The sequence below is a fragment of the Myxocyprinus asiaticus genome, chromosome 8 (genome assembly GCF_019703515.2).
Source record: "Myxocyprinus asiaticus isolate MX2 ecotype Aquarium Trade chromosome 8, UBuf_Myxa_2, whole genome shotgun sequence".
NCBI lineage: Eukaryota > Metazoa > Chordata > Actinopteri > Cypriniformes > Catostomidae > Myxocyprinus > Myxocyprinus asiaticus.
In genome coordinates this window covers 52995963-53022741 of record NC_059351.1, presented here as the reverse complement: position 1 = coordinate 53022741, position 26779 = coordinate 52995963, and the positions used below count along the sequence as shown (strand labels likewise).

The 26779-nt window shown below is 36.5% G+C and overlaps 3 protein-coding genes across 13 annotated transcripts; all 3 read right to left on the bottom strand.

Moving 5' to 3' along the window:
• Positions 1-2857: 2857 nt before the first annotated feature.
• LOC127445002 (uncharacterized) lies at positions 2858-6322 on the bottom strand. Of its 2 annotated transcripts, XM_051704702.1 has the most exons (9): positions 6155-6322; positions 5665-5994; positions 5347-5438; positions 5109-5244; positions 4685-5008; positions 4383-4526; positions 4129-4227; positions 3818-3870; positions 2858-3678 (listed from the first exon to the last, which is right to left on the bottom strand). In XM_051704702.1, the coding sequence occupies exons 1-9, from the start codon at positions 6192-6194 to the stop codon at positions 3373-3375; spliced, it is 1524 nt and encodes a 507-aa protein (XP_051560662.1). In that variant the 5' UTR covers positions 6195-6322; the 3' UTR covers positions 2858-3372. The 2 variants fall into 2 exon arrangements, with proteins under 2 accessions (XP_051560662.1, XP_051560661.1); XM_051704701.1 differs by having other exon boundaries at positions 5109-5438; positions 6155-6321.
• A 107-nt stretch (positions 6323-6429) lies between these two features.
• Positions 6430-12447, bottom strand: LOC127445003 (polymeric immunoglobulin receptor-like). Its single transcript, XM_051704703.1, has 7 exons — positions 12074-12447; positions 11593-11913; positions 11046-11369; positions 9822-9977; positions 9608-9706; positions 7716-7768; positions 6430-7642 (listed from the first exon to the last, which is right to left on the bottom strand). Exons 1-7 carry the CDS (start codon positions 12111-12113, stop codon positions 7334-7336), a joined length of 1302 nt encoding a protein of 433 aa, XP_051560663.1. The 5' UTR covers positions 12114-12447; the 3' UTR covers positions 6430-7333.
• Positions 12448-13459: 1012 nt separating this feature from the next.
• On the bottom strand, positions 13460-25468 carry LOC127445004 (CMRF35-like molecule 5). Of its 10 annotated transcripts, none has more exons than XM_051704708.1 (7): positions 25380-25435; positions 18396-18458; positions 17960-18295; positions 17478-17606; positions 17197-17331; positions 17032-17081; positions 13460-14926 (listed from the first exon to the last, which is right to left on the bottom strand). In XM_051704708.1, the coding sequence occupies exons 2-7, from the start codon at positions 18433-18435 to the stop codon at positions 14684-14686; spliced, it is 933 nt and encodes a 310-aa protein (XP_051560668.1). In that variant the 5' UTR covers positions 18436-18458; positions 25380-25435; the 3' UTR covers positions 13460-14683. The 10 variants fall into 10 exon arrangements, with proteins under 10 accessions (XP_051560668.1, XP_051560666.1, XP_051560665.1 ...); XM_051704706.1 differs by lacking the exon at positions 25380-25435 and adding an exon at positions 18534-20363; XM_051704705.1 differs by lacking the exon at positions 25380-25435 and adding an exon at positions 18575-20363 and having other exon boundaries at positions 18396-18477.
• Positions 25469-26779: the final 1311 nt, after the last annotated feature.

Genomic DNA, 26779 nt, shown 5'->3' with positions numbered 1-26779 from the left:
TTATAGAACAGTTTGTCTATAAATTAATGAAGAAAAGTCTGTTTTATGGGCTTTGTGTGTCTTTCCTATGGGGGAATGGAGTGAGTTTACTTTCCCCACATTCCTTTGCTTTTGCATGTGGCTACCTTCCCCCACCTGGAATGTCTCTGAGGTCCACTAGTTGCTGAACCAGTGTCAGCAAAGGGGGAGCAAAAGCTGATAATGATCAGTGGGAGAGCAGACATCTCGGAGTCTGCTTGGGCCTACTTGGACCTTCGCTTGTTACGGCCTTGAGACGTCTGTTGGATTATTCATTAAATAATGAATAATTGTGTCTGATTGGTCCAGATGCTACAACCCAAACGATTGATTATTTTTAGAAACAAAACAATACTTATATACTTTTTAACTACAAACATTCGGTTCCATATATCTCTGTGACGCAGGTTGATGAGATGGTTGATGTAAGCTCGTTGGTAAGGTCACGCGTCACGTGGAGGAGGAGTCAGGAAGCGCGTCATTGTTTACAATAGAAACTTGCACAGACCACAGACCAAGCGCCGTTCACAAAACAAAACTATTTCAAAAGAATTTCAAAACAATATAAAATAAATAATAATAATTTCCAAATAATAATAATAAAAAAAAACATTTCTGCAGTAAATAACCATCCTTTATTTCGGAGCAATGCCGTTGCGTTATCTACTTGTGCTTTTTCTTTAGCAGAAATATATAGGCTATATGACTTTCATGAATTCAAGCCATACAAGTTGCAGTAAGTGAAACGAGAGCGTTTACTGAGATTCACAGGATTTACACAGTGAGATCAATGATACAGGTGATATCACAGAAGAGAAGCTTCACAAACTGAAGAAGAGGTAACAGGCAAAACAGCAGCGTAAGCACTAAACAGATATTGACAAAGATCAAGAGCAAATACAGACTGCGTGAGAGCAGCACGGTCATACTAGAGTCATTTGTGTGAAACTTGTGGTGTGAAGGTGAGTTATTTATGCAGTTAGTGATGAGCGAGTGAATTGAGTGCAGGTGCGGTGAATTAGAAATCGGATGATGAGGAGCGGAGCGCTGAGGGAGGTGCAGAGCCTGAGGGAGGCAATCGATGAACAGCAAAGACCACATATGTGGAAAATGGGACATTATTCCCCCAAAAGTTGAAAAAAAGACATGCACGTTATTTTGAATAATTTTCAACATTAGCTCATCTGTGGGTCATTTCACTTCATTTTAATATCAATTATTTATATTTTATTTGTTGTCACTGTTCAATGAAAAATGTGGCTTTCAGAAGCTTTATATGGAGTTAGGATGAAAATAAGGTGCATTTCAAACTGTTCTGAGACCAGTGCAGACAGACAGCACACTGGCGGTTAAGTCATTCACTAAATAGGGAGCAAGGGAGCATCCTATAGCTCTCTATGCAGCTAAGAGCATTCACTCCTAAAATCTGATCAAAAGTTCAGTTTCAGGCTGCAGATGATGTTTGGATCACTCAACATGTTTGACAGACATGAGATAATGATAATCAGTACATAGATTCAGAATTTATAATGTATCATTTTATTTTAACATGGTTGGCAGTGATGATTATTGGATTATGCTGGTCATTTCTTTTAAGAAAAATCAGCTGGAATGTCTGTAACGTCTCAAAAACACGAATAAACAACACTCCTGGACACTGAATAAACTATTTGATGAAAAAAATATAACTTTCTATAGCTTGATATTACTTAAAATTTCACAGCTTAATCCTGCTGTTCACATATGTGGACATTCATTTTTAAGAAAACTATTTTCTCTAGATTTATTTATTATTTATTTATCGTGTTTTGCTGGTTTATTTGGTGCTACTAGTTACAGATCAAAAAGGGAAATGGAAAATGCACACAGCAGTCACACTCGTGTCTCAGGAGGATAAATTATTGTTTCATTATTGTCTTATTGTTGATACGGTTCCTCTTCATCACCGTTAAACAGTCTTGACATGTTTCCAGGAAGCATCTGTACATCTGTTCTGCTGAATGTGAGAGAGACGCCCCACTTCCTCTGTGTCTGTTAAAATAAGTGTTCAGATGTTATCTAGCATCTGTCAGCGCAATGAGACCACACTAGCTGAAGGATCCATGTTCAGAAATGTAGTCAGCCAATAAACACAATCCAAATCCTTACTGCACAGCACTGAAGTGTAATATTAAGTGAGCATCCACATAACTCAAAGAAGATCAATAACACGATACTCAGAATGGACTTCACAAAGTACACTGGGACTACACTGAGAATAATCCGGAAATATTAAACAGGTGAAGATGCTTTATATTCTTGTCAGAGGTCATCGTAAAGTGACCTCAGGTGGTGTCGAATCAAAAATGCATTACATGAGCCAATCTAAATGGATGCGATCTGATGATCTGTTACAGCTGGAGTCCCACTACAAACAACCCCAGTGAGAGGATGCATGAAAGAATAAGCAGAAAACAAGTGCAATAATCAATAAGACCATGACTATGACACAGGAAGTATAAAGATCAAACTCAAATGACAGCATCTAGGGGACTCAGTCCAAACTTGTTCTGGGGTGACACCAATGTAAATGAATGCACATTAGTGGACTTCAGAACGGCATAATAACATACAGTGTTGGGTGTAATCTGATTACAGTAATCCAATAACTTTTTAGTCAAAAGTAGTGTAACATTACATTTTAATGTAAGTAATCAGATTCCAGTTACTGACTTTCATTTAAGTTAAATATTTTAAGTACATCACTTGTGTTGCACGTTTCTAAAAAGGTATTACTTATGTACCTGAATTCTGTTCATATGTACGTCTGTTTGTGTTTCTGTGACGGAGCAACAATCGTCTGACTTGAACGCGACAATGAACAAAGAGGAAATAGACATGTTTTATTTGTTGAGGGAAAAATCAAGAGTTGAGTAGAAAGTACCTTAAAATTAAAGTAATTACTAATGCATTTACCTTTTTCAATAAAGTAATCAGAAAATTAATCCGATAACCATTTTATAATGAATTTGTAGTGGACTACATTTTGAAGTAATTTACCCAACAACAGTTACTGTACTACTCTAACAGTTTCAGACACGACTAAATACAGCAGAAATATTAAGAAAACTATGGTAGTGTGCCATTAAAACAAAATCAAAAATGTTAAATACTGATATTTATGCTTAACTGATCTTGATAATTTACTCTGCAAAGAGACAGGGACAAGCAGCTGTTGCATGAAGGCAAACATGAGACATCTGACATAAACTAATGCCCAGCTCGCCAGTATTTACATATTTCATCTTTAATACACTCATGAAGCCAAATAATTCTACACATATTCTACAACAGATATTTTCAGCTGTAATGTGCTCAAACAGTGGCCTGATTGACAGTTGCATATTCACTGTAGTCCTGATTATTAATAAAACTTTTGTGATCAACACATTCAGATATGTTTTGAAAGTTCACTGCTGAGTAATTCAGATCATCAGTAGATGTGATACAGCACTGACGGTCACTACTGGGATGTTTAACTGTACAGTAAAGAGTGTTTGCAGAATCACAGGGGTTTGTGAGTATTTGTGCAGTATTGTAGTCAGCACATCTTCCTGTATCTGAATCATTGTGAAATCTGATGTCTTTAATCTCTTCGTAATCACAAGCTGTTTGACGAACCTGAGAATAAAAAGAGATAATGTCAAAATCTTTAGAGATCTTCAGTTCAGGATGGAAGGCATTTGAATTTATTCTCATTATTGATGTAAATAAACAGCTTTTTTTTTTTTTTTCTCATAAAGATAACAATTGTACTAACAGCTTCATTCTGTCCTGGTCTAATGTGAGATCCTTTGGATGAGGAATCAGCGCCTGTGAAAATCAAACCATATTCATCATATCTCACATCAAATCTCTTTATTTCATCACTGATTCTTCGTCTTACATCATCAAATATCTGTATTTGTCTCATGTCTGCATGTAGCCTGCAGGAGGTGCCAAAATCATTTCATGAAAAATCTTGGCTCTCAGTGAGGAATTCAGGTGTTGTATCAGGATGAATGTGGGGAAAAGATAAACAAATGATTTGTGTTTCACACTATTAAAATGGAGAGTTTTCTGAAGTTTCACCTCGAGTCTGATGTCTCTTGTAGAGAGTCACTGTCAGTAATAAAAGTCCAATGATGATCAGAACCAGAACAACTGACAGACTGATGATCAGAGATGAGTCTGAAAATACACAGGATCAAATAATCAGAAATTCAGCTGCACAAAGATCTGATTACTTTGCACCTTCCAAACTGATTTTCAGATTAATATCTGAGAGTGTAGTCATCATGCATGGGCTTGAAAACATGCTCTATTTATTGTTAACAAGAGGATACCTAGTGTTGTCACAGATGATGTGATCTTAGATGGAAAAGACTGGGGAACTGGTGATGATGATGATGATGATGGTGATGATGATGATGGTGATGATGAAGATGATGATGATGGTGATGATGATGCTGTTGTTTGAACTTTTTTCTCTAAAACAAGGAAAAGACTTTGACAGCAACATGGAGACTTGAACTGTTTTCTGACACACAGAACATTTACAAAACCACAAACTGTCCGAAATCATTTAAATAGTGAATATGACAGAGTTACCAGAACATGTTTTAGCATGTTTAACATCAGTACTCACCTGCAACATTGAGCTGGACTCGTGTAATGTAGCTCTTGTATTGTTGATGAGATTGAACTCCACACCAGTATTCTGCTGAATCAGTCACATTACTGATGCTGACAGTCAGAACTAGATTCATTCTGTCATCATACAGCTGCAACTGTCTCTCTCGTGTCCATCTTCTGTCTTCTGTCACAGTTGCTATACGAGAGCATTTAAAAATGCCAGATCTTCTGCACACAAACTTACTGTCACTCCTGTGAGATTGTGAGTATCTGCAGCTGATGTTCACAGATTCTCCTGAAGCAGCTGATAAACTGATGAAGTTCTCACAACAACCATCTGTTAAACATTCAGTAAAGTGCATCATTGTTAGAATTAAAAGTGATATTTATGAATTCTACCAACGTAACAGGCACATAAATAACTGAATATAGCTCACCCTCATAAACATCCAGTTTCAGCTCAGAGAAGAAATTGTACTCCTCAGAAACTTTGACTTGAATTTGATATTCTCCAGAATCGTTCACATTCAGGTTTGTGATGAACACTTGCAAGAGACCTGCAGTGCTGTTATCCTGAATAAAGAATCTGTCATTGTGCTTTGGCTTATTTTCATCAGTATTTATTATATGAGAACATTGTTTCAGCGTGTTTATTTGTGTTTCAGATTTACAGACATATTTCACTCTGTTCTTGTGTTCCTCCTCATATTTGTAGTTTAGAATGACGCGTCCACCTGAATATCCTGTTACATTCCTGATCTGATGACCTGTTAAACACAAACACAATAATGATGATTAAAATGAGTGATCTTTAAAGGAATGAAATGTAATGCAATTCTTCCATAAACAGTAAGTGTGTCATGTTTGTGTCCTGGTTATTGATTTTATGGAGTTTTAGGGTGTACAGGTGCAGTAACTACAGTAATCAATGTTTAGTGTAAGTATGATGATATTGTGGACATGTCGTGGATTTAAGGGTTTTGAGTTACTCACCTTCTCTAACATTCAGATTCACTTCTGTGTATAAATCTCCACTGTAAGAGATATCAGTCCCACAATAGTATTTGTCAGAATCCTGTTTATTCAGATCTCTGATGATCACAGTGAAGACTGCTGCTCTTGTGTCATCATACAGAGAAAATCTTCCTTCATGTGTCCATTCATCTTTAATATCAGTTCTGATGAGATCTTTGCACTTTTGTGTCAATACATCTGTATGTCTACAAAAATACTTTGCATTTCTCTCATATCCTTTATCATATCTGCATGTGATGATGATTTCACCTCCTGAATATCCTGTCACACTGATGGACATCACAGCACCTGACAGAACAAACCAGCATTTTAATAAAACACTTTCACATACTGTTAAACTGAATATAAAGAGTCTCTTCCTGTAATGTGTGTAGTTTTTCTCAGTACTTCCTCTCATGAGTTCTAGTTCTTCTGTGATTGTTGGATCAGAACATGATCAGATTCTTACCAGGAATCATCAGCAGAGTCAAGGTCAAGATCGTGTTCATTCTTCTCTTTTATTTGCAGATTCAGAATTTCTGTTTCACCGTTACACAATTCTGAAGCTCTCGATGTGTTACAGTGTGTTTGAGTGTTTCCCGGTAGCATCTTCTAAATATAACACTGAGCATGAGAAAGACGCCCACTTCCTGAGTATCTGTTAGAGTGAGTATTGGTGACTGTAAGAGAGAGATAGAGAGAGAAATAAGGAAGTGAATCTACACGGTTTCTCTCACATGCTTCATCAGAGATATCGTCTCACAAATTGAACACAGCACAGACACGTGCAGATAAAACTCTTGGTTCAACGCATTTTAATTTGACTACATTAGTACAGAGAATGTCTTTTTCAAAATGATTCTATACTTTAATAATCTATTTTTGAACAATAATGTTTTAATCCACTTGAACATCGGACAGTGACGTCTAGTGGACACATCCCAACAGCAGTTTTATGGTAAAACAGTGTCCTCTAGTGGACATCAGAGAGATAAGAGTGCAAACACAGGTGTTCAGCACCATGGACAGCAGCTATGCATGGAGGAAACTGCAGGAGGTTCATATTCTAATGAAGTAGAAAATCACATGACTTTATAAATGTCTTAATGTTGAATAACTGGCTTTTAAGAGCTGCATTTGAAATAGAAGCAAATTACACAAATCAACAAATCAAATCATTTTATTTGGGCAGATGTGATGTGCTGAGTTTAAATGAGAAAGGGAGATTTGTTGTTAATGTGATCTGATGTTGAAAAATAATAATAATGCATCAAACAGGTGAGTAAAATGAATTCACCAGGACACTATTTCACCAATTTAAACAAATAAAACTTAAATAAATCCAAGTTTAATCAATTTATTTTCAGTTAAGATAATAAATAAATACATTCAAATTGATGGAATTTTATTTTGAAATTTAAATGTATAAATATTAAAAAAATAGGCAAAGATATTTTTATTCCAACACCTGCACTGATTTATTGTTATCAAATAAAAATGTCTTATGTATTGTCTAGTAGCCTACAGATCATACAGTGAGTATGTTTAAACTTCACAAAGCACAATGTTTCTGTCATTCAATGAGAAAAAATTACTAATCCTGCTCTTTTTTTTAAAGGTGAATTCTGAAGTAACATAATTAGGACAGTCAGGGGACACCTTTTTGGAAATGTTTCTCTGTGTAATGAACACCTTCATTAGATGCAATTCGACACCGTTGAGTTTCACATACTGAGGACTCCAAGCAACCGGTGTGATGTTGAACTGTAGAGTAAATTGTGATGAGAGAATGAGACGGGTTTGTGGGAAATTGAGGAGTGGCGTAAATGACGTTAGCAGAATCAGAGGGGTTTGTGAGTATTTGTGCAGTATTGTTGTCAGCGGATCTTCCTGTATCTGAATCATTGTGAAGTTTGATGTCTTTAAAGTCTTCATTATCACAAGCTGTATGACGAACCTGAAGAGAGAGGCAGAGAGATTATTTTCAGCTCTGCATTCATTTTCTTATTAATTGCATTTATATGACAAACCTCTTCATTCTGTCCTGGTTCCAGATGAGACATTTTAGAAACTGGAGCAGGACCTGTTTAAAATAAATATTATGAATGAATGAAATTTAATGTTTAAGAGTTATTTTCACTGTGTTAATTTACAGAGACATCACTTCCCAGTGCATTGCAGTTTTATCCAGCAGGGGGCAACAATATATTTTCATCAATCATCGTGTAACAATTTTTTTTTTTTTTTTTTTTTTTTTTGGTTCCTGGGTAGTAAGTGTTATTTCCTAATTACTTATGCCTCAAAAGTATAGAAAATGGCTATTATTCCACACAAACTTTGCTTTTGTGACCAGGACAGTGATATTTTGAAATGTACCTATTTTCCAGAACATTCCAGATAGATTCAGTGCAGAGTAAACTTGGAGTAACTTCTAGAACTTTCCAGTAATATAAATAGTAGTATAAATACAGGGGCCTTAAGCCCACCAGTTCAGTTTAGAGTGGATACCTATCTGCATTTTTCTGAGATGGCATCAAGAGGCTGCAAGCATCCGAAAGACGTATTTTGCTATGTCTGCGGCCAATTTTCAAGACAAGAGCGAAAAAGTACTCTGTGGAAGCATCTGCTAAGATGTGTGAGGCCTACAAGGCATATTTCGGCATGCCTGTCGGGGATCAAGACAAACCCTGGGCACCTCATTTCACCTGCGAGCACTGCAAAAAAACTCTGGAAGGTAAGATGGACAATTGTTGCTCAGAATTTTATGTTACAAAATGTGTTAATTTTTAAAATTGTAAAGGTTTTTAATTTTAAAATGTTTTTTTTTTTTTTTTTGGGACAGCAGGGACACCAAGGCACACTACCACAGTCGGGACTGGCCACAGCAGACCGAGTTCTCTGTGGGGAGGAACAACGTCAAGTGGGAGCCACTGGTGGACCCCCAGAAGGTGCTGATGCCACCACTGCATATCAAATTGGGCCTTATGAAACAATTTGTCAGAGCTCTAGATAAGGAGTCAGCAGCCTTCAAGTACCTTCAAGACTTCTTCACTAAGCTGTCTGAGGCAAAGGTCAAAGCCGGTGTCTTCGTCGGACCACTGATAAAGAAGATCCTGGAATGCAAGGAACTCCCCAAGAAGCTCACTAGTAAGGAGAAAGCGGCTTGGAACAGATTTGTTGCAGTGGTTCGGGGTTTCCTGAGCAATCACAAGGCTGAAAACTCTGTGGAGCTGGTTGAGAATCTGGTGAAGAACTACGGCACAATGGGCTGTAGGATGTCCCTCAAAGTCCATATCCTTAATGCTCATCTTGATAAATTCAAGGAGAACATGGGAGCGTACTCGGAGGAGCAAGACGAGCGCTTCCATCAGGATATACTGGACTTTGAACGCCACTACCAAGGACAGTATAACGAGAACATGATGGGAGACTACATTTGGGGGCTGATTTGTGAAAGTGATTTACAGTATAATTGTAAATCTCAAAAAACTACTCACTTCTAAATCTTTTGTAGTCATTTTTGTATTACTTTAGTATAAATACATGTTAATTTTGATTCATATGTTGTTTTTTTCTGACTTTATGTGAACGAAAAGACACAAATTCGCCCGTTTTCTCAGTGGAAATAGGTAAATTTCAAAATATTACTGTCCGGGTCACAGAAGCATAGTTTGTGGGGAATAATAGCCATTTTCTATACTTTTGAGGCATAAGCAATTAGGAAATAACACTTAATACCCAGAAACAAAAATTGTGTTACATACCCCTACAATTCACTGGCACTCAAATGTCGTTAACTGACATGACTCTAATAAATAAATTTTAAAAAACATATTCTGGTGCAAATGAAACTGTTCAAACATTTAATATCAATTCCTTTTAATTTAAAGACAGGAAAAGTATTAAACAAAAAGTTATTTACCTCGACTCTTATGCCTCTTATAGAGTACCACTATCAGTAATAAGAGTCCAATGATGATCAGAGCCAGAACAACAGACAAACTGATGATCAGAGAAGGGTCTGGACAATATATGACATGAAATAATGAGAAATCTGTCAGCACAAAGATAATCTGATCAATATAAAGAGTAAAAACTGAATATCTGTAAATCCATGCAGGTATGCAGCAGAATACTTTTCGAACTAAACGTTAAAGCTGATGTAATGTCAGATGTTGATGGCTGGGAGTTTAGAGTAATTGGTGGAGTTCTGATCGATGATGATGATGATGATGATGATGATGATGATAATGGTGATGATGGTAGATGTGTGATTTTTTCAAAGTTTTGCTCTAGAACAAAGAAAGGCATTAACTCGTTAAACTCAAATTTAAAAGCTCACCATTCACACAGAGTGTGGACTAAATGCAAAAAAAAAAAAAAAAAAAAAAAAAATGAAAATGAAATTTTTTCAGAAAACCCCCTAAATAACAAAAAATACTCCAATTATTCATAAATAATATTATATGTGTTTATAATCTTATGAGAAACATAAAGCTTTTTTTTTTTTGTCCCAAATTTGTAAGCATGTAATTCTGGTTCTGTTCACTCTATCTAACTTTGAAAAGTTTTATTTTGTTCCACTAGATGGAAGCAAGTACTAGAATATATTATTTTTTTCTCTATAACATTCCTTCACAATATATAGATCTGAAATGTAGGTGGCGTTCTAACACATTTTAGCCCTAACAAATGTGCTCGTCCATTGACATTCAGTCTAATTTTCAGTTCAAGCACCACCCTTGATGTTTCAATGAATATATCGGCCTCTGAGTGGACTATAAGCTCAATGTAAGTGTCATTAAAAATCTGTGATCCACATCTTTGCGATGATATATAATTTTGTATCATCAATAGTAAAAACATATTTTTATGATGATTTGTTTAGCATGCTTTTCTTGCTGGATGGCATATTTTGTTCTGGACATCTAAGATATAACATTGGCTTATTCAGCCAAGCAAGCTCAAACGATACCTCATATGCCTGACCAATGTATACGGGGATTTTAACGCTTTAAGTGAATTTTTTCACCTGCTATATAGCGCCCCCCTGTGCACCCGCCGGTGGGTCCACTCAACATCTAGAGGTAAATAAAGCTTTTAAATAACCTTTCAAAACTCTTATTTTCACAAATGGTAATAGTTAAGCTATAGTTACACATCTTTCTGGTGACTACATTTATTGAGAACAATCATTGTTATAACATCATATCAAGTTTAATTGTAATTCCCATAATGACAATATTCTTCTTCAAGTGTTTAATGCAGGTTTTAAGTTTGGCATTTTCAAAATGACTTTTCATTGTTCCTGTTTTTTTCACACACATTCTAAATGTAATAAAACCCACATCAGTACTCACCAGTAACAGTGAGCTTGACTCGTGTAATGAAGCTCTTGTATTGTTGATGAGATTGAACTCCACACCAGTATTCTGCTGAATCAGTCACATTACTGATGCTGACAGTCAGAACTAGATTCATTCTGTCATCATACAGCTGCAACTGTCTCTCTCGTGTCCATCTTCTGCTCTCATTCACAGATGTCTCATGAGCACATATATCAGCTTCAGATCTTCTGCACACAAACTTACTGTCACTCCTGTGAGATTGTGAGTATCTGCAGCTGATGTTCACAGATTCTCCTGAAGCAGCTGATAAACTGATGAAGTTCTCACAACAACCATCTGTTAAACATTCAGTAAAGTGCATCATTGAATCAGTAACAATTAAATGAATTTCATGAATTTTGCCAACTAAACATAAATGAGAAGATCTCAAGATTTTCTATGTATTCCCTGAATGAATTATTGTTCACATTAAGCTAAGCTGCACACTCTAGTCAATGTTTAGTGTAAGTATGGTGATATTGTGGACATGTCGTGGATTTAAGGGTTTTGAGTTACTCACCTTCTCTAACATTCAGATTCACTTCTGTGTATAAATCTTCAATGAGAAAGATATCAGTCCCACAATAGTATTTGTCAGAATCCTGTTTATTCAGATCTCTGATGATCACAGTGAAGACTGCTGCTCTTGTGTCATCATACAGAGAAAATCTTCCTTCATGTGTCCATTCATCTTTAATATCAGTTCTGATGAGATCTTTGCACTCTGACCACTGACCTCTACAAAAATACTTTTTATTTTGTGTTTTTTCTTTATTATATCTGCATGTGATGATGACTCCACCTCCTGAATATCCTGTCACACTGATGGACATCACAGCACCTGACAGAACAAACCAGCATTTTAATAAAACACTTTCACATACTGTTAAACTGAATATAAAGAGTCTCTTCCTGTAATGTGTGTAGTTTTTCTCAGTACTTCCTCTCATGAGTTCTAGTTCTTCTGTGATTGTTGGATCAGAACATGATCAGATTCTTACCAGGAATCAACAGCAGAGTCAAAGTCAAGATCGTGTTCATTTCTCTCTTATTAAATTATCTTCTTTGTTATTTGTATGTTCAGTTCTTCTTTATAGCTGTGTTTAATGTGATGTTTCCCAGTTGTATCTACTGCACGAACTGCTGAACAAGACAGACTTCCTCTTCCTCAGTGTTCTGCTTTTGCTCCTATTTTGTTGTTCAGAATGTTAATAATTATGCTGATGCGACATGGAGGTAAATCTTTTAAATAAAATCAGAATGTTTTTTTTTTTTCAATAGTCGTATATCACGTGTTATTTCTCAGATAAAGAGTTCCTAACTGCACCTGAATGAAACACTATTCCCATTAACGTCAACAGGGAAGTAAACAAACCTCTCTCACACAACATTACTTCCCTTTTCTCATAAACATCTGAATGTTACTAACATCCACCTTATCTATCCTTTTGCAGAACTGCCACGGTTAGATTTAGCATCACAAAGACTGCAGAACACTCACACTATACAACACATTTCATAATTCTGCTCATAATAATAAAGTAACTGATTGAATTAAATATTTTACATTTATTCATTTGGCAGACATGCTTATTCAAAGCAACTTAGAACTGAGGAAAAACACAGTCAATGTTTAATAAAGGAGCAGTGCCACAATACCAAATTTCAATAGTAAACTAGACTTTGCACTTCCCAATAACTAAAGGTTCACATTTACTATCACCAATACTAAAGAGCTCATTTGGTCATAGTAAAGACACCTGAGAAGATACAAAAATGCATCAGGTCTATAAATTCTTAAAAACTTTAAAATGGTGTAAACTGTAGTGGTAAACTACATACCTCACCTTTTCTCATGTGTAAAAGTTCTGACAGTTCAAACAAGGTTACGGTGATCTACTGCACTACAGGTCATGCGTGAAGCTCCTTTGATGCGGATGTTTTCACTGTTACAGGACGAATGTCAAGACTAGATTCTGACCAGGATCAGATAGAGTGAAAAAAAGGAGGATCTTCATGCTGATCTCACATTAGAATCATTAAAAGCTCTGATCTGAACTCATTTACTCTAGTCATTCTGTTGTGATGCTCAGAATGGGCCCTTTGTCTCAAAGCTGTGAAGCATATGTCATTTGTTTGTATTTGTTTTTATCCCTCTCTGGATCACGGTCAAGTTTATTTCCTGGTTATTCTCTTGTCTCTTTTAGTTGTTAAAGCACAGCCTTTTCCTGTAAGTCACTGTAATATAAAGGCAGCTGCCTGACAATAAATATAAATGTATGTTTAATTATGCAAAATACTGCATATTGAGCTGGATGCTTGTAAAGTCACCTGATAAGATATGAGACGCTATCTGCATTTCAAATACAGTAGATAAACAAATAATAAACAAATAAATTATTTAATCAGCATAGAAAAACATAGAACCTATGTTTCATTTAAAATGTTTAGAACTTTTATGGATAATATGAGACTGAGTGGTTATTGGGTCACTTTACATTGTGGAACAAACACCAGTATAAAGCCAGAAACATATAGAATTTCTTTCAACAGCAAAATTGCAATTTCAAATACAATTAATTCACTAAACTTACAATAAATATATAAAAATTGAAGAACAACATGTTCAGGTAACCCCAACGATGAGAATGTCTTTAGTACAGTACATCTATCCACCTTTTTTCATGAATGCGTAGGTGTTCCACGATTCATAAAGGAAGTCTGCTTTCATTTTCTGGACTCAAGTGTTTTTACTCTCATTGGTGAAGGTGTAAAGTGGATAATGTGATGTTTAGCATATTGAATTTGAAAAAATTGGCAAATATAAATAAATAAACATGTGGCTTCATCCAGTCGTGACAAGTGGGTAGATGACATAAATCGATGGACTGACGTTAGCTGCGCTGAGATCATGAACTACTTCGAGTTGTTGCAACAGCCAAAAACTGCATAAGTTGAGCCTGAACAAATTTTTCTCCAATTAACACTTAAATGGTTGTGTTCTCAATGTGGATTGCCTGTTTAAGTAGTTTTTACATTGATTCTTATGGAGACCGGAACCAGAAAACAGAATCATCATTGCACCACCATCAAGTGGTTGCTCTGGAAAACTGTGGATTCTACCTGTGCAACTAGGTAATAATTATCATTGACATGAATTGATATTGTCTTGAAATCATTGACACCAGGTCTCTGTGGTGGAGTAGATCATTGATCAGAAGAAGTGTGTTCGACTTCGTGCAGTGCTGCATAGACCGATTGGTGCCTGGCATCAAAGTACCATGACGGCGACTCCAAAACAGCTGCACAAACTCTGATGGTGATGCAGCTTATTCATAACTGGCCAGACTCTCCAATGACAATGATATCATGCATTTCATCTTTATTTTGACACCTTTAGTTTGGCTAACTGTGACAAATCTGTGTTTTTATAACAGTAAAAATCTCTTTTCATGTAATCCTAATCATGTATATCAAGCTTCTGGTCTGTCTGCAGTAGAGAAGATCATTGGATCAGCTGGTCTCTCTGCTGAGGGTGTACTGTAGCTCTCACTCCAAACAGTGATTTTGAAATGCAGTCTGGACATAGTCAATCTAGACAGGTATAATCTTCAGAACAATTTCTCTGCGGTCGAGTAGATAATTGATTCTGGTCTCTCGGCCATTGAGTAGATCAATGGATCGGCTTGTTTTTCTGCATTAGAGTAGATCGTTGAATATGGTCTCTCTGCGGCGGAGTAGATCATTGAGTCTGGTCTCTCCACAGAGGAATATGTAATGATGGTATTGTGTATGTTTTTGTTCTGCAGCTCCCCGATTTCCCGATATTCCTGGTCATCGTTATCGTAGATGTGCTGCAAGAGAATTTGTTACATTACAACATTACACATTACAAATGTAAACATTTAAACTAGATTTGTTATCACCCTGCTGAAAAGACCCCAAAAAATAAATCAAATAAAAATAAATAAAAGATGGCCACCAGTTTATGCTGTGTTTTAAATGCTCAAACAACATCATGGGATGCTGGCGTGCTGTCTTAACCATCTTAATCAGAAAGACTGGTTAACCAGTTCCATCTGAGTGTCTGTGCTGGTTGAGCAGCTTCACCAGCTTTAAACAGCGCTTGCCAGCAGTGAATGAGCTTTAAAGGAGTCATGACATGAGAAATCAAATTTTCCATGATCTTTTGACATATAGGTGGTCATTGTACTATAAAAATATACTGTAAGAATTAAAAATGTCCTCAATACAAAAGGAGCATTTATTTAAGCAGGTTCTAGAAATGGGCCGTTTGGAATTTGTGGAACTTGTGACGTCACAAGAATCAAACACATATGCAAAGAACTGCCTCTTCAGCAAGACATCAGCGCCTAGTTTTCATCATTGCATGTGCCTATCTGGATTTAAATGTTTTTCTACACTAGATGAACAGCTCAGGCTGCTTTTAAAAAATGCAATGTCTGGACCATTTTTGCACCCATCTGTGCTAATTTTAATTGTTAGTATTTGTACACATGCACTATATGGACATCTTTGATCATTTTGATGCATTTTCGGCAATGTGTGCCACGTTTTAAGAGCGGTACAAGTACAACTTTTAAAAACGTGTCTCATTCAGCTGCAGCTACTGACTGGGAGAAACACATGCCGATGTCGCTCCTGTCAAGACCAGCTTCTCTCTTTTGGCCTGTTGAAGCACCCAAGATCAACATGGACTGTTTTACATTTGCTTATTCAGAAGGATTTCTTGTGAACCAGTCACAATATGATTCAAGCGTTGCAAAGAACCTGTTATTGAAAGAGGTGGCAGTTAATACACTATTGGACCACAAAAACACAAGTAAACAATTTCATTCATGAATATTTCATATGTCATGACTGTTTGATAGTTTATGGTTCTGCCTGAGTAAACATTTTAATATATTCAGGGTGTACGCTATGTGTTAACCCTGAAATGTAGTTTTATAATGTTGTGTGGAGTTTGTTCATTTTCTTCCGAATGAGTTTCAAATATGTCTGTATTTGAGGGGCTGCACGATGTTAGCTAATCAGAAGAGTGGGCATTTACATAGAAGTCTTAAAGGGCCAGAGAGCTTGAAACCGAGCTTTTCAGACAGAGAACCAGAGACAAGGTGGAAAATTATTTTATATGACTAAATTATGACTTTTTTGGTGCAAAAAATAAAAAATAAAAAAATAAAATAAAAACTACACTAACATTATAAGTGGACCTCAGGGAAGATAATAAAATGATAAAAAAGAGCATGTCATGACCCCTTTAAGGGAATAGTTCCCCACAAAAATGATAATTATGTCTTAATTTATTCGCCCTTATGCCACCTCAAACTCATATGACTTTCTATCTTCTGTGGAACACAAACAAAGATATTTTGATGGAGATGTGATGTGTTTATATCCATACAATACAAGTCAGTGTGGTCCAATACTTCCAAGCTACAAAAAGGCAGCATCAAGGTAATCCATGCGACTCAAGTGGTTTAATCCATATCTTTCTAAGTAATTTGCTTTTGGAGCAAAACAGACCAGGGTCAAGTGCAAGGAAGTGTAATCGAGCTTCAAATCATGATTGCACCAAGGAGACTGCAGATGTCAAGACTAAAAAGGAGTATCATTTTGGTCCGTTTTTCACCCAAAACTGATCATATCTCTTTAGAAGACATGGATTAAACCACTGGAGAGGTATGGATTACCATTATGTCTGCCTTTATGGAACTTGAAAGTTTTGGACCTCATTGACTTGCATTGAATGGAAATAAACACCAATCAAAATATCTCAGTTTGTGTTCCGCAGAAGAAAGAAAGTCATATGAGTTGGAGATGACATAACATCATTTTTGGGTGAACTATCCCTTTAACCAGCATTGAAATTCAGGCTGGTGTTTTCAGCAGGGCGACTTTAGATCTGGTCACAAATATCACCTCATCATACACTTACCTCTACAGCACTGTCTGGTATTGTACTCAAAGGCAAAAGCACAGTGGATACTGTTGAAACATCAGGACAACATTAGTTTCATTCAAATCTTGAAGTGAAGTGTATGTATATGTATATGTATATGTGTATGTTTGGTTTCTGTAGAAATGTGTATCTAAATCTGACCATGTCCTGAAGTTTCTGATTGGGTAATTATTGGGGATTTCTTGCCTTTCTTCTTCTGCTTACACAACATCATCAGCGCAATCAGGAAACCAATCACCACAATGACTAATCCCACACAGATGTAGATTAAAGATTCTGAATGTAAGAAATGAACTTTAACATACATTTTCTCAGAGAACCTCCTTTAAATAATCCTTAATATGTACACACTTTGTCCTGATGCTTTGTGTGCAAGCATAACACAGCTGTATAAATGGTAGCGAAAGAAAGCAAGAACTGACCTGTTGAGGAAGGAGTCTGATCTGTGGGTATGATTTTGTTGGTTTGTGGATTCAGTGGTGAAATATTGATGGTGGACGGTGTGTTTTCTGAAAAGGGGTTGGTGGTTGATACCTCGGTGGTTTTTGTATCTGAATGGTGAGAGGAAAGATCCACTTGATGTCAGTTGTTCCAATTATACGCTAAGACTGAGTTGTCTAAGAACGCCTCGACCCTACAAATAAAGAACTGTAACAGAAGGGCTCTTGTGGCTTATTGCTTTATTATACTCAAGATCAGGGTTAAGATTTGAGTCTAGATACAAAATTACTCAAAGAAAGATATTAGTCTTTAAAATTCCATCCTGACTTGCCCGTTTCCTTGTTCATTTCTATGACAGCTAAACTTGTAAGCAGAGACACTGATCACTTACAATGAAATATGGCAAGAATTTATTTCTACTTAACTATTTTGTACTATTGTAGCAGTAAAACTGATCACTTACCATGTTTAACAAACAACAAAATCTGTGAATAGACATCAGGTAATAGTCCAATCCTGCTCACTGCACACCAGTATATGCCTTCATCCTCTGTTCTCAGATCAGTGATGGTGACAGTGAAAACTCTGGCTCTTCTGTCATCAATCAGAGAGAATCTCTCATCTTTAGCTGGAGATTCTGATTCAATTATGATGTTTTTAATCCCAAAGATACATGTGCCTTTGCAAAAATACTTTAAATGTGTTTCATATCCAGCTTCATAGGTACAATTGATGTCAACTCTCTTTCCTCTGTATCCAGATATTTTAGATGGCAAATCTACAACATCTGAACCAACAGCTGAACAAGAATAAAACAAAAAACACATACTGTATACTTGTGTAAACAGAGCAGATGTAAAATTCTCACTTTATAAATGACCACAGAATCTTAAACTCACCTGTTACCATGCAAGTGAAGAAGACCAGGAGGTTCCACATGGTGAAATTTTAGAGTCGCTTCACTTAAATAAAAACTCCAAACTGTGAGAAAGTAGAAAGCAGTCTCACTTAAAGCTGAAAAACTTTGTGTGACTTACTTTTTCCTTCTCTTCTGTACTGAGTATAATTATGTGCTGACAGCAAGTAGTGTTGAAGATTTCCTTCCTCTTCTCTCTTGCTTTCTCCACAATACACATGCCCACAGCCGGTACCTTCATAAAGCACACTGTAAAAAAATGTCTGTAATTTTAACAGTAAAAGACTGTAAAAATGCTACAGAAATAAAACGTTAATTTATTAACGAGTATTAACTGTAAAATATGCAGTAAAATTTTTTAATATATTTTAAAAGACAATACAGCAGTTTTTACAATAAAATGTTGTAAAAATTATTTTTTTTAGATTGAAAAATTATGATTTTCCTGTATAATTAATGGTAAAAAAAAATTACATGTTCAGCAAGAGAGTACATTTACTTTTTACAGCAAATTATTGTTAAAATTACAGTATAAAGCAGTAATCGGGCGTTCCCACAATTCCCTACGTGACCCATTACATTTCATTATATTTTATGGGAATAGTTATGTTTCTTCTTATTTTTAATATCAGTTACATACATCGGGGTGTACTGTTTTATATTTGATGTAGTTTAGTTAATGTTTATTACATTATTTTAATTTCACATGTGTTACTCTGATGGTGTTTAGTGTTTGTGTGAGTGACAATGAACACTGTCTCTACATCTTTATTGGTCATTGCTCCTGGAAGAGCCACTATTGGTGAACTTCATGTCATCATGTGCTCTTCTGTAGTTAAAACAAATACCTTATAAAGTAAAAAGCAGACTTTTACAGTTTCAGTAGGCTAATATCAAGTTTATGACTTTTTTTTACTGTAAATTTAACAGAATTGTGTGTGTGTGTGTGTGTGTGTGTGTGGGCAGGTTTAAGTGGTTTATGAGGACTTTTTTTAGGTTACAAACTGGTAATTACAATGGTATTATGCTATAAATGTGGTTTATGAGGACATTTCTAGTGTCCCCATAATTTTAATCACTTAAAAAAAACATACTTAACGATGTTTTATTGAAAATGTAAAAATGCAGAAAGTTTTTTGTGAGGGTTAGGTTTAGGGGTAGGGTTAGGGTTAGGGTTAGGGGATAGAATCTATAGTTCATACAGTATAAAAATCATTATGTCTATGGAGAGTTCTCATAATGATAGCTGCACCAACATATGTGTGTCTCTGTGTGTGTGTGTCTGTGTGTGTGTATCTGTGTGTGTGTGTGTGTGTGTGTGTGTGTGTGTGTGTGTGTGTGTGTGTGTGTGTGTGTGTGTGTGTGTGTGACACAGGAATTACAGCAAAGATCGATCTTAGACCAGGTTTCTTAAAAAAATAACACAATGTGGAAGGAGAACATATCTAACAGTTAAATATACAAACTATTATTGTTTTAGGTCAAGTTATCTCTCTGAAATATCCTCTAATCATATTGTATGTAAACATTCAGTATGTACATATCTTTACATTAGCATACTGTAGTATATAGTTCAAACAAATGTGACAACATGCCCCGACCTGACTTTCATGAAAAGAAATTTTTTGTCATAAGAACACATTTAACCCTTTCAGTAAAAATCTGCCTTCATAATATAGTTGCCAGTGTGGTTTTATTATGTTCGCTTATTTAAAATAAAAATACAGTGATAGTAAAAATTTACTTTGGAGGGTAGAATTCACAAAATGACTCTAATTTAGGAGGGCTTGAAATCAACATGCAAAACCTCTGCTAGAGAAAACATATTTGTGCAACTGGACCTCTGAGTCCAGATTTTGACTTCCCCGTGAGACAACTTGCTCCGGTCTCCCCTAAATTATGTTAAGTCTGAAGGGAAATTACAGATTTTCACTAGTTGTTTATAAGGATTCTGTGGTCAGTCTGCAGTTCGATTAATACTGTGATAGACTGACTGTTGACTAGAATCTATTGTAAGACACTGATACACATGACTGCTTCTACTAGCATCCAGTTCTCGATCCAGACTATCTGTTATTCCCAGAGGAACATTTATGTAGTTGGAATTTCTATTAGGATCAGCCATGATTCCTGGTTCTGTGTTTGTTGGTCTCTGAATCTCCACTGTAGCAGAAGCTTTAGCATTATCAGCTGTGGGTGAATCTGGAAGGACTGTTGGGGTCACGTTCTCATATTCCATCTGTAAATGGGAAGAAATGTCTGCTTCATCATCATCATCATCACCTCTGAACCATTTGACAAGAAAATGAAACTTGATTGCATTACTTGAAGGTGAAAATGTTTGGATAATAAAACACTTTCCCCTATGCCATCTTAATATGCGAAGACAACTACAAGCAAAGTCTTTTTAGCAGGTCAGTTCACTCGACGGCCATCTTTAGAATGCTCTCAGGCAGCTATTTTTCTATGTAAACAAGCAGCATACAAGTGCAGCTCCTATCTACTTGAATTGGGAAAGACCGAAACCTCCAAAACGGTTGGTCAAGATTACGATCAAAAAACATCTGACAACACTGCCATTATAAATTGTGCTTCTTGACCTCAGATTACGCAAAAAACAAACAAACAAAAAAACACGATTTTCCCAGCTTGTATAGCAAATGTGCATGCAAATTCTTGAGTTGATTTACAGATGATGTCTGTATCTAAAAGATGATTGGCTGTTTTACTTGTAAAGCTGGACTTCCTTTTCATATCCGATGACTGTGGTGTTCCAATATCTCCCATTCATTTTAATAGAAGTGGCCCATCTCTACTAAAAAGTCTCTGCTACAAGTCATTGTTTCCTTTAGCCAGTAAGTTTTTTTGACCCGTAGAACATCCCAATGTCCGATGAAAATATTAACACAAAGTCAATCCAATCTCATCGTTGACAATGCTTCACAGCCACAGAGGTTTGCCTTTCATGACAGTTTGCAAAGTCTGAATTTGTGCCTATACAGCGACTATCCCAAGTACACCACACTGGTGAAAGAAGCCTGCATCATTTCTGTCTCAAGCGTGCATGCAGAAAGAGGCTTCTCACTGTATTATCAACATGAACACACAGGAACTCTGCGTGTTGTTTCCGAGAGTTCCAGTGCCCTAGGATCAGTCACAATTTGCCGAAAAAGTTTCCTTTCAGATATTTTTGCACTGCCTCGAGTGTGTTTTCCCTCCCTTGTGGCGTGACCGGAAGCTCGTTGCATAAGCAGCTTGGGAGACCCGTGGTTGGATCCCACACTGAAACCAGGAAGTAATCGCGTTTGCATAATCAGTGATGAGCATGATTCGGAGGTTGCATTTTTCCCTCTAACATTACATTTTTACTTCACACTGATGGTTAAGTTTAGGTTTGGGGTTTGGTTAGGGCTGTAAAGTTGACAAAATATGCATTCATCTTCACTGTTTTACCACCTGTACAGCTGAAAACAACTTGCATCACAACTAGCTTTTAAAGCCCCTTTCGTGGACATTACACCCAGAAAATGGAGCTCGCACATGCCCATACACCCAACAACACATACCGCTTTGGCCACAGGGGGCAGTGTTTCGAATTTCTGTAAGCACAGACCAATTTTTAAAGGTGCAATATGTAAAAATTTTCATGTAATATTTGCCTTTTTTTGCCAATGTGTGAACGGCTTGTAACGCAACTTAAAAAATGAGCCCTTCCCTGACTTCCTAGGTTGCCTATTAAAGCCTGTAGACTGATTTTCATACGAAGGGAGCGGGTCGGTTTTGCCGGGAAAATCCAAAGGATGTGATGTTTGTGTGCGCTTCCGAGAGCCTTGCCTCAGTGCTTCCACTATTTAACACTGTCAACAGACAGTCTGCAACGCTAGGTAATGTTATCTTAGAGATGGAATCCTGCGAACGTCTGACTCCAAACACAACACCGACTCCTACACAAACTCAGAGTAAGCCAAAAAAAAAAAAAACAAACAAAAAAAACACTTATCTACTGAATCCCATCTGGCTAAGTGGGAACATGATCGTGGTCGAGCGAAAACTAGAGTGAACATCGGCAGGGCAATTGATTCCTGGTGGGACCTTCGTTCGGTTTTGGAGATCAAAACTGACCCTAAATTGGCATTTTTCTTATTGGACAGGTAAACTTACATAACTGCAAAGCATGTGAAATATAGTGCCATAAGGATTGATCTGTGTCATTTTAGCTAAACTACAACAACACATGAAATGAATGCTAGACAATGTTCAAGATAATGCTAAAAGCTCCATTCATTAGTGTAACGTAACTTGGTTATACATAAAATATATTCATTCTATTATTATAAAACAATAGTGCATCGATATGTCAAAATGACAGTTGTGATGGAATCACATCAGTGCTGAATTGTGTCAACATATTTATAATGTACAGTCTATTTTATAAACAGCTACTGTCATCATCCACCAAATTTAGCTAACAGCTATTGATAAAGCTGGCTAGCTAGCTAACGCCGACATAGGCTATGGTATAATTGCAGTCAATGTATCATGCAAAGAAAAGTGATTACTTCAAACTACTGTCTCGCATAGTCAGACCTATATCCACACTTTGTTTTAGCCCTGTTCCAGCACTGGAGAGTCAAATATAATATACAGTCTCAAAGTTTGCAGTAAAACAATCATAACTGTTTCATTTTAATTATGCTACCTCATCTGTCAGCATGATGTCGGTGGATTACGTTCAGTCCCTTTGTACGTTACATCATTGTTTTGGCTGATGCTTGCTCACTCACATCTCTATGGAGAGTGTGCATGAGCGTGAGCAAGAGCAACAGGTAGCTGGCTGCAGTTCACTTAACGACCACAGTTTTCATTAATAACAAGGGTTTCTAAAACTTACATACTGCACCTTTAACTAAAGAAAATTCAACCTACTGTTTCCGATTTTACTGTGAGATCAGCCTAGAAGAATCACATTAAAAAGCCTTCAGTAGCCACCTTAAAGTGGTCACTATGTTTATGCATTTCTCAAGTTTTGGTGATGCTAGTGTCACAGAAATTACACACTTCACCTTTTAGAAGACCTACAGTTCATTATGTATTTTATTTGATGAAGACGTTCAATAAATGTCAATTATACTTCAAGCAGTTAATCCAGACTTACCAGTTCTCCTTTTCTAAATGCCGGATGAAACCGTTCAGTGGTGGAGGAGATGTGTGATTGTGTATCTGTGTAATTGAGTAAATGTTACATTAGTGTTCCTCTGCTCAGTTAAAAAAAAATTCTGTAATTTAATCCTGTGTTCAACCATGTCACCAATGACCAAATAGTCTTTGGATGTCATCTCAAAATGCATTAGAATATCTCAATGTGACCTCTCAAGACAGATGTTGTTAATTTCCAACACTTTCTGCTGTGTCACTTAAATGCAAAAGCTACATGTTAAAACATCAGAAACATGATTGCTATTTATTATGTGGAAGGATATTACCAGTCTGCTTTTTCTTTCGTACAACCACTATAACCAAAGAAAGACCAATCAAGACCACAGCCAAAACCGCAGTAGTGATGATGATCAAAAATGAACCTGAAAATACAAAAACAAGATCAAAATCAGATTATTCTGACCTGTGAAAACTGAATATCAAATAACATGACTACACCAGAAATCTTGGTAAATGACTGACATCGTCCAGTTGATGGCCTGAGGAAGATTGCATAAAAAAAAAAGAGGGACAAACAAAATGGAACAACAGTTTCTCGTCCCTTCGATCGACGCCCTTCCCCGTGCTCCCAACTAGAGTGGGCGTGATGGAGGGGGTGGCTAAATAAAACATTTCTGGCAGTGTTTACTAGACACCTTTAGTTAAAGGCCTTATCACAGCTTCCACTGAATGTCTCTTTGCCCGTGCAAGTGGACTGATGTCCTTGTAGGTCCACTGAGGGAGCGGCCAGACCAGTGGATTGAAGGCTTTTGCCCAAGACTGTTATCGGGCCATGAAAGAAGCTGCTGACCTCTGAGAGTGAGTGGTTAAAAGAAAGAGAGCGCAAACGACAGATGAACTCACCTGTTGAGGTGGTGGCTTGTAGATTCAATTCTGATGTACTGAAATAATATGAAGTGTTTGGAAAGGGGGTGACAGCTGGTACCTCAAGAGTCGTGGCACCTGCAGGATGACAGAAATTAATTTAAATTCAGTTATGCTACATACATAAGCACCCAAAGTTTTAATTGAAATGCATATATTCAAAAATTCAAGAATGTATTTTCTATTGGTTTAGTAGATACACTAGAGCAGAACATTGATTTTTGTTATTGTACAACCTGAAATATGGCTAGATGGCTGTTTCCGTGTAGTTATTTTGTACTATAGCTTGTAGCAGAGACACTGATCACTTACCATGTTTAACAAACAACAAAATCTGTGAATAGACATCAGGTAATAGTCCAATCCTGCTCACTGCACACCAGTATATGCCTTCATCCTCTGTTCTCAGATCAGTGATGGTGACAGTGAAAACTCTGGCTCTTCTGTCATCAATCAGAGAGAATCTCTCATCTTTAGCTGGAGATTCTGATTCAATTATGATGTTTTTAATCCCAAAGATACATGTGCCTTTGCAAAAAAACTTTAAATGTGTTTCATATCCAGCTTCATAGGTACAATTGATGTCAACTCTCTTTCCTCTGTATCCAGATATTTTAGATGGCAAATCTACAACATCTGAACCAACAGCTGAACAAGAATAAAACAAAAAACACATACTGTATACTTGTGTAAACAGAGCAGATGTAAAATTCTCACTTTATAAATGACCACAGAATCTTAAACTCACCTGTTACCATGCAAGTGAAGAAGACCAGGAGGTTCCACATGGTGAAATTTTAGAGTCGCTTCACTTAAATAAAAACTTCAAACTGTGTGAAAGTAGAAAGCAGTCTCACTTAAAGCTGAAAAACTTTGTGTGACTTACTTTTTCCTTCTCTTCTGTACTGAGTATAATTATGTGCTGACAGCAAGTAGTGTTGAAGATTTCCTTCCTCTTCTCTCTTGCTTTCGCCACAATACACATGCCACTTCTGGCAACCACAGCTGCCAAATTATTTTTTTTACAGTGCACATTTACTCTGACAAGTTGCACATTCTGTGCACATATTTGTTGATCACAGTGACACTAGCACAATATTAACACAATATAATAAACATCTATGAACGTATTTAACATTCCAGTTAGTGTTCGTATGATTATGGATATACTGTATGTATCAACAGCATGGTGAGTTTCAAATCTGCTCAAGACTGAACATTCAGCTGTCAAGTAAATATATTTGACAAGTTAACAATGACAAGGGTTAGCCAGAAAAAAACCAACAAATAAATTAAAATTGGTTGCAAAATGCGGGACATTTAACTATAAACAAGCCCGAAACACAGTGGGGACTCTTGACAGACACTTGGCTCTATTACAATGCTCTGTAATGTATATAAGTAGGCCATTTACCTAAATTAAGCTTTTTAAAGCCTATATATTAACTAGATGAAGGGTTTCGTACACATATTCATAAAAAATAAAGTGATTTCTATTGTGAATCATCTTTCCTATTTCTCATATCACTCTGCGATCTCTACGAGTAAACTAATAAAAAAAAATTAACACAAATCAATATTTCATGTCCATTTATTTATTTGGCAAATAGTCATTTAATAAGCAGGATAATGAGGAGTCAGATGGACATTTTCACAATATAAAGACCAACAGAACTCTAAAGCAAACTGAAGGATGAATTCAGCTGTTTCTGGAGACTCTGCGGTCCCTTCCTTCTGACATAATTACACAATTTCAACTATTATTTCATGTCCACTTTATAAATTATTTGTTAAGTATCAGTGTAATAAGCTGGATAATGCACAGTCAGTCGGTCATAATTGCAAATAATCAAACCCCTTCAGGGTGAATCAAGACACACAAATTCATCACCCTCTTGATGCTTTTATGGTTTTGACGTGTGTGTGTGTGTGTGTGTGTGTGTGTGTGTGTGTGTGTGTGACACAGGAATTACAGCAAAGATCGATCTTAGACCAGGTTTCTTAAAAAAATAACACAATGTGGAAGGAGAACATATCTAACAGTTAAATATACAAACTATTATTGTTTTAGGTCAAGTTATCTCTCTGAAATATCCTCTAATCATATTGTATGTAAACATTCAGTATGTACATATCTTTACATTAGCATACTGTAGTATATAGGTCAAACAAATGTGACAACATGCCCCGACCTGACTTTCATGAAAAGAAATTTTTTGTCATAAGAACACATTTAACCCTTTCAGTAAAAATCTGCCTTCATAATATAGTTGCCAGTGTGGTTTT

Bases quoted from the DNA above. Each gene is read 5' to 3' on its own strand.
- LOC127445002 (XM_051704701.1), bottom strand. From the start codon at position 6,194: ATGAACACGATCTTGACCTTGACTCTGCTGATGATTCCTG. The intron at 5,995-6,154 runs GTAAGAATCTGA...TTGTTCTGTCAG, and splicing joins GACTCTGCTGATGATTCCTG to GTGCTGTGATGTCCATCAGT. The intron at 4,527-4,684 runs GTGAGTACTGAT...TCCTTGTTTTAG, and splicing joins AGTCCAGCTCAATGTTGCAG to AGAAAAAAGTTCAAACAACA.
- LOC127445003 (XM_051704703.1), bottom strand. From the start codon at position 12,113: ATGAACACGATCTTGACTTTGACTCTGCTGTTGATTCCTG. The intron at 11,914-12,073 runs GTAAGAATCTGA...TTGTTCTGTCAG, and splicing joins GACTCTGCTGTTGATTCCTG to GTGCTGTGATGTCCATCAGT. The intron at 9,978-11,045 runs GTGAGTACTGAT...TCTTTGTTCTAG, and splicing joins AGTCAAGCTCACTGTTACTG to AGCAAAACTTTGAAAAAATC.
- LOC127445004 (XM_051704704.1), bottom strand. From the start codon at position 25,281: ATGTGGAACCTCCTGGTCTTCTTCACTTGCATGGTAACAG. The intron at 18,296-25,241 runs GTGAGTTTAAGA...ATTCTTGTTCAG, and splicing joins CTTCACTTGCATGGTAACAG to CTGTTGGTTCAGATGTTGTA. The intron at 14,927-17,031 runs GTAAGTGTATGA...ATTCTCTTGCAG, and splicing joins TACCAGACAGTGCTGTAGAG to CACATCTACGATAACGATGA.